Here is a 6,488-nt window from a genome sequence, read left to right on the forward strand (position 1 = left end):
TTTTTTTTTTTGGTTCCGGGAATCAAACTCAGGGCCTTGTGCTTGCCAGGCAGGAGATATATCACTGAGCTACATCCCTGGTCTTTCACTTGTGTAAATTAAGTTTCCTTTGGTTTGGTTGGGTGAGACAGGTCTCACTATGTAGCCCAGGCTGGCCTCGAACTTACAATGCTCCTGCCTCATTCTCCTGAGTGCTGGGATCACAGGTGAGTGCCGCCACTCCCAGCTTTGTAAATTGTGTGTAGGAGACACAGCCATCTGATCTGGTCAGTTCTATCTGTGACTGCTGCGGTACCACAAAGGTAAAGCTGAGTAGTTGTGACAGAGATCACGTGGCCTGCAAAGCCTGAAATATGTACTATGTGGCCCTTTGCCGAAAAAAATTGCCAACCACTGATTTCTAAGAAAACAGCACTCATGACTATGGATTGGATTTCATAGCAGAGCACACATTCCTTCAACAAAGCTCTCATTTCTTTGGACACCATGGCAGAAGACCCTGCAGGATCTGGTCACTTGTCATTTTCATTACATGGGATTCATGCTTATGCATGAATTACCACTTCCCAGTCCAGTCCTGCGCTATGACACAATTATACACCCTGCCATTCTGCCATGCAGCCCTCTGATGCCCCCCTCCGAGTGGTGCTGTTTACCTCCCTGTTATGGTTTGGGTCTGAAATGTCCCCGCAGAATGCACAGCAGTGTTTTGGGTGGGGCCTTTGGAAGGTGTTGGGTCATGGGACATTTTCCTTGTCAATAGATTAGTCTACTGATGGATCCACACTTCACTGGGCTATTGGGAGGTGGTGAGAACTTAGGGAGATGGGGCCTGACTGCAGGAAAATGTCCTTTGGGGAGAGCCATGAAGTGGGCAGCTTTGCCCCACCTGGCAGGCACACCCCACTGTGACGTTCTGTCTCACCGAAGGCTAAGATACAATGCAACCAAATGACCATGGACTGCAACTTCTGAAACTGTGAGCCAATCTTTCCCTCTGAGGTGGCTTTTCTCCCATGTTTGGTCACAGCGATGGGATGCTGAGCAGGGGTCACTGCGCTCCTGACTTTGCTCACGGCCTCGGGACGCGCTCGGCTGGCAGCCCACAGGCAGAGGTGAATGCACACTAAGTCTCAGGTGTTACACTCCTGCCAGCCTCCTCTCCTCAGCAGAGCAGCCACTGTGGCTCCCAAGGGGCAGGCTTGGCATGAAAACACCTGAAACAGACCTGAACCCAACTTGAAGCCTGGAGTCTGGCCCAGTCCAGCTGGGCCTAGTCGATCTCTTTCAAAAGCGGCTGAACCTCAGCCAACCCGCAGAACCACAAGGGTAAAATAAAATGTTGGCTTTTGCAAACCGTGCCTTGAGGATACTGTTATGCCGAACCATCGTCTAACAATACTACACAAAACCGATCGATCCACAGTTAAGACACTGTTGTGTTTGGGGCTGACAAAGAGGCTCGACCTTCTCCTCTGTAACCAGGCCAGAGTCTTCTGTTAAAAAAGAGGCCATTCGTTCCTGTGACTGTGAGGCCAGCCCTGTCGGTCAGACCAGGGAAGACGCCTGTTTCCCAGATGGGAGCAGAAAGGGAACGGGAAGGCAGAGTGAGGCGGAGGGTGTCCAACCTCAGATGGTGTCTTTCCTCCAAGAACCCCAGGCTACCAGTGGAAGCCACACCAAGAGCGGAGGACAGAGTGTTGCCACCACTCTCGGGATCGGACAGGAAACGGAACAGGGCCTCACACTGGGAGTGAGACTACGGAATCAGAGCTGGGTCACTGACAGATAGGCTGGGATGGTTTTGTGCTTTTCCTACTTCCTTTGTTTCCATCCTGTCATCCCCGAACAAATGAAATCACCTCATGTTGCAGGTGTCATGAGCAGGCCTGGGGAGAGCTGTGGAGAGTGAAATGGCCGCTGGAGGACAGCAAGTGACTACAGCACCAACGGCAGCACCAGAGTCCTAAGAAAGGGGACACGATGGGAACGTGGCTGACTGGCCCAGCAGTCTCTCCACGTAGAGTTTCATTCCAGGTCTGACTCATGAGCTGTCCTGTGCTTTCCTGTCCCTCATAGGGCAATTCTATGTGAGGAGAAAAGCACTCTTCCTCCAACACGTGGGTTTTTACTTGGAGGGTGTGCAAAGGAAAACGGCACCTCAGGGAGGAGCCTGGACCCAGGAGGAGCCCAGCCCAGGCGGAGAGGAGTGACAGGTCCCCACTAGGGCTGTAAACCTCACCTGAGCAGTACAATTCAAACCACAGAGCAAGAGTTACCTCTCAGCTTCATAAGGGTCTGGAAGAAGGGCGCTGGTGGAGATGCAAGATGAAGTCGACTTATCAAAGTGGTACACAGGACCTGGAAAGTAAACCAATGTCAGAGCAGGGAGGGACAGGGTCAGCGAGGAGTGTTTAAAATATTTCTTTTTATTGTGGGACAAGAACAAAATGACTACACGTGTTAACTCTGGTTATACCCATGAAGTCTCACTGTAGCTCTTCCGTTTAGCTAGACAGCTGTGAGAGTTACTCTTTGGTTTTACTGTCTGTCTGTTTTGCTTTTTGAAACAGGATATTTCTATGTAGTCAAGGCCGGCCTTGAAGCGGCAACTGTCCTGCCTCAACCTTCTGAGTGCTGGAATTACAGGCGTGGACACCTAGCAGTTTTATTTCCAAGTCTTAATGAATAGCCATCAGACCTGTTTCTTAAAATTCCTGCGCTCTTGACGTTTTCTTCAAATACTTTAAAAGATGTTTGGGTACTTAACAGTTTTCATCAAGACAATGCTCTGTCTCTTCCACATGCCCAAGCTCCAGGTAAACAAGCTACAGCTTTGCTCCTCCTTTCAATTTTTACATCTTTCTGGTTTGGTCAAACTGAATGATGGTTTCAAATTTTTCTCTTGCTTTTCTTTTTCTTTCTTTCTTTTTTTTTTTGGTACTGGGGATCAAACTTGGGACCTTGTGCTTGCGAGGCAGGAGGCTGCACCACTGAGCTAAATCCCCGGTCCTCTCTTTTCTTCATGCCAGACCCAGTCTGTAAAATCTAACAGAGCCCTGGCACTGGCTCCTTCCCTAAGAATAACATTCAGCCTCACCAGAATCAGGGAGAACCACACTGCTTGTGATTAAGCATTAACAAAGTGGGTTTATTTCTAGTAACAGTGCTTCAGAACCCAACCAGTAATTTATTCCAGAAACTGAAGTCCGTGATCATCCTACAATTACTGTTGGCCCTGAGCAAAGGATTAGCCTTAAGAATCCTCCCAGAGCACAATGAAGACATATGATGTCCTGAAGGATAAGAGATAAAGAAATAAGACTTGGAAGTGGAGAGCTTACTCCTGCAAAGTCAATTATTTTAGGCACCGAGACATCACTAATAACCCTACTAAGCAATTCTTCAGTGGTTACCAATGGTTACATCTGTCTTTTTGTATAACCTATACCCAAATCAATGCCTCCGAGTAAAAGTCAGAAAACAGTCCAAATAGGCCTGTGTCTAACCAGGAAACAGACCACTGAAGTAGTTGAGAGAGAGAGAATTTAACACGGGCACCGGTTATATAGGGGAGGGAAGTGTGGGGAAGCCAAACAGGAAGCTGCCACCCTGAGCCAGGGGAACCAGGACGAGGAGGAGGAGGAGGAGGAGGCGGCGGCCCTGCCTGCGCTCTGGAGCTGGGGTGGCCAGCAATGGCAGGCTTTCCTGCGGGAGAGGGAATCGGGGTGGCAGCCAGGCCTTCTCTCTGCTCGCTTCCCCCTCTTAGTCCCATCCAGGGCCTCCCTTTGGCCAAAGCTAGACAAGAACAGGCTTCTGCAGAGGCCGCTTGCAGAAGCAGGCAGAGAAAGAGTGAGGAGGAGGCCAGGGATTTCGCTCAGTGGTTCTGCTGCCTGCCTCACAAGCACAAGGTCCAGAGTTCGGAGAACTCAAGAAAGGAATCTGGTTGAAAAAAGAAAAAAAAATTTAGATAACTTTTTTTTTCTTCAAGGCCTTGTGCATGATAAGTGGACACTCTACCACTGAGCTACAAACCCAGTCCTAGACCAAACCTGTGTGTGGAATCCGCCCTCTACTGTGTGGCACTGCTCCTGCGAACTTCAGGCTCCTCTCCTCACAAGTGCACACGGAGCGCCGCCATGACCAGGTCGCCTGCTTATGTCGGGGCCGCGTCAGGACCTGGGCCGCCTGTGGCCCTGGCAGGAAAGTGTGGAGCATCTTTCCCCCTGCACCCTGGGGCCCTTCCTCGTGATGAGCTACAGGCAGACAGGGCACCTTCACGTGCTCTCTGGTTTGCTCTGTGACCACTGACTCGGGCGAGCCGACAGGAAGACAGTGGGACTGAGCGGGGCGAGGAGAGGACTCCAGCCTGACGGAAAGGGACAGTGAGAAGCAGCTTGTGGCTACAGGCGTGAGAGCAGGGGCTGGCGGGAAGGAAGCCAGTGAGGTGACGGCCCAGGAGGACTCTCCATACGACACTTACCTTATGTGGCCCTCTCCTCCCAAACCCGACCCTGCGACACCTCCCTGACTCGTCACCAGGCAGTGTCACTAGTCATTGAGCCGAAAGGAGTGCAAGAGGCACAAAGGAGGCAGGACAGTGGATCTTTGGATTTATCCAGATGCCCACCGTATCCCTGGCAACTGACCTTTGAGGCCTGTTTCCTTAAAATCTCTCACTCCCACCAGAATCTTGTCAGTAAATGCACCTTTCCTTCTTTTCCCTGAATGAATCTGAGGAGGGTGTTTGCTGTGTGCAATCAGATATTATAGGAAAAATGATCATCACCCAGAGAATGATCAATTCTCAACATCTATTTCTTCTTTCTACCAACACCAGCGTAATAACAATAATAGTTTTCATTATGGTGTTTTATGATGGGTGCAAATATTCATATTTGATAATGAATTCTGAAAGCTAAGTAACAGATTCTGAAAGTTAAATAACTTGCCTAAGATAGCCCCGATATGGAAATGTTAGAATTAAGACTCCGATTAGGCAACTCTTAAATTCTGGCTCTTGCCACTAAAAATGCTGTCGTTTACAAAGTTTTAAAATTTCCATCACCAGGCAGAGGGTGTGGCTCAAAAATAGAGCGCTTTTGAAGCCCTGGCTGTGAGCCCAAGCACCAGAATCCATCAGTCAATCAATCCAATTAAATTTACACTGCCAGTTGGGACCTTCTCCTGGTACCATGTCTCGTTTCTAAATATACAACTCTGTTTCCTTTAAGTACAAAGACAAAAAACACAAACACTATAGTACATAGTTTAAAGATTACTGCTTCCTTTTTTTTTTGGTACCGGGGATTGAACTCGGGACCTTACACTTTCGAGGCAGGTGGGGTGCCACTGAGCTAAATTCCTAGCCCTTGTTTTTTGAGGTAAGGTCTCCCTTTTGTAGTTCAGGCTGGCCCTGAACTCATTATTTAACCCAGGCTGACCTCAAACTTGTGGCAATCCTCCTGGCTCAGCCTCCCGAGTGCTGGGATTACAGATGTATGCCACCACGCCTGACACAGCTTCCGTTTTAAAAAAGGTATCTTCTATTTTAGAATAGTTTTAAACATACAAAAAGTTACAGTGCTAGCACAGAGCTCTCACTATTTCTCTGAATGGTAGCTTTTTACATGACGTGGTACATTTGTCAAAATTAGGAAACCGAGGGCTAGGGATTTAGCTTAGTGGTTCCACTGCCTGCCTCACAAGTGCAATCCCCTGTACAAAACAAACAAACAAACAAAACCCAACAAACAAACAACAAAAAAAGACAGATACATTACTATGAACTAATCCTAGACCTTATTTAGATCCCAGCAGCCTTTGCACTAATGTCCTTTTTGTGTTCCAGGGTCCAATCCAGAATCCCAATTGCTTTTGGACTGCTTCAGTTTTTAACGTAAGAAGTAAAAATGGAGACATTTAAAGCAACTTAAATTGGACTTAAATGTAAATTTGAGAGTTCTCATTTTTGGACAATTCCCCTTGGAGATGACCCTTCAGACTCCAAGTAGCTCGGTATTATTGAGGCCTCTTACTACTGAGACTTACTGCTTTTCCAATCCTTTCTCCTTGAAACCTGCCCTGGACTAGAAATACATGCACATGTGGTTTTTCAAGGAGTCAGACTCATTTAGCTGGCTTTCTTTTCCTATGCCACTCAAAACACAGGATCTTGAGTTTTCTTGTAATTTTCCTGATTTTCTACAAAAAGTAATTTTTTTTTTTCAGTATTGAACCCAGGACCTCATGCTTGCTACTGAGTTAAATCTCCAGCCCTTTTCAAAAATTTTGAGGGTTGGGGATTTAGCTCAGTGGTTCCGCCATCTGCCTTGTAAGGTCAAGGACCCAAGTTCAATCCCTGGTACCAACAAAAGAAAATTTTTTGAGACATGGTCTCAGTAAGTTGCTGTGGCTAGCCTCAAACATGTGATCCTTTTGCCTCAGCCTCCCAAGTAGCTGGAGCTTTGATTTTTTTTTTTTTTTTT

General features: G+C 47.7%; 1 protein-coding gene across 5 annotated transcripts in view; it reads right to left on the minus strand.

Annotated features, from left to right (window-relative positions):
* Setd7 (SET domain containing 7, histone lysine methyltransferase) overlaps window positions 1-6,488 on the minus strand; it is a 54,470-nt gene that overhangs the window by 25,044 nt on the left and 22,938 nt on the right. For all 5 annotated transcript variants that reach the window (XM_033760043.1, XM_033760041.1, XM_033760042.1 and 2 more), the window contains exon 5: window positions 2,280-2,361. In XM_033760043.1, the coding sequence (XP_033615934.1) occupies window positions 2,280-2,361 (82 nt within the window). The remainder of the gene's footprint in view (window positions 1-2,279; window positions 2,362-6,488) is intronic.

This window comes from Fukomys damarensis, unplaced genomic scaffold (genome assembly GCF_012274545.1).
Source record: "Fukomys damarensis isolate Sample0158 unplaced genomic scaffold, DMR_v1.0_HiC HiC_scaffold_38, whole genome shotgun sequence".
Taxonomy (NCBI): Eukaryota; Metazoa; Chordata; class Mammalia; order Rodentia; family Bathyergidae; genus Fukomys; species Fukomys damarensis.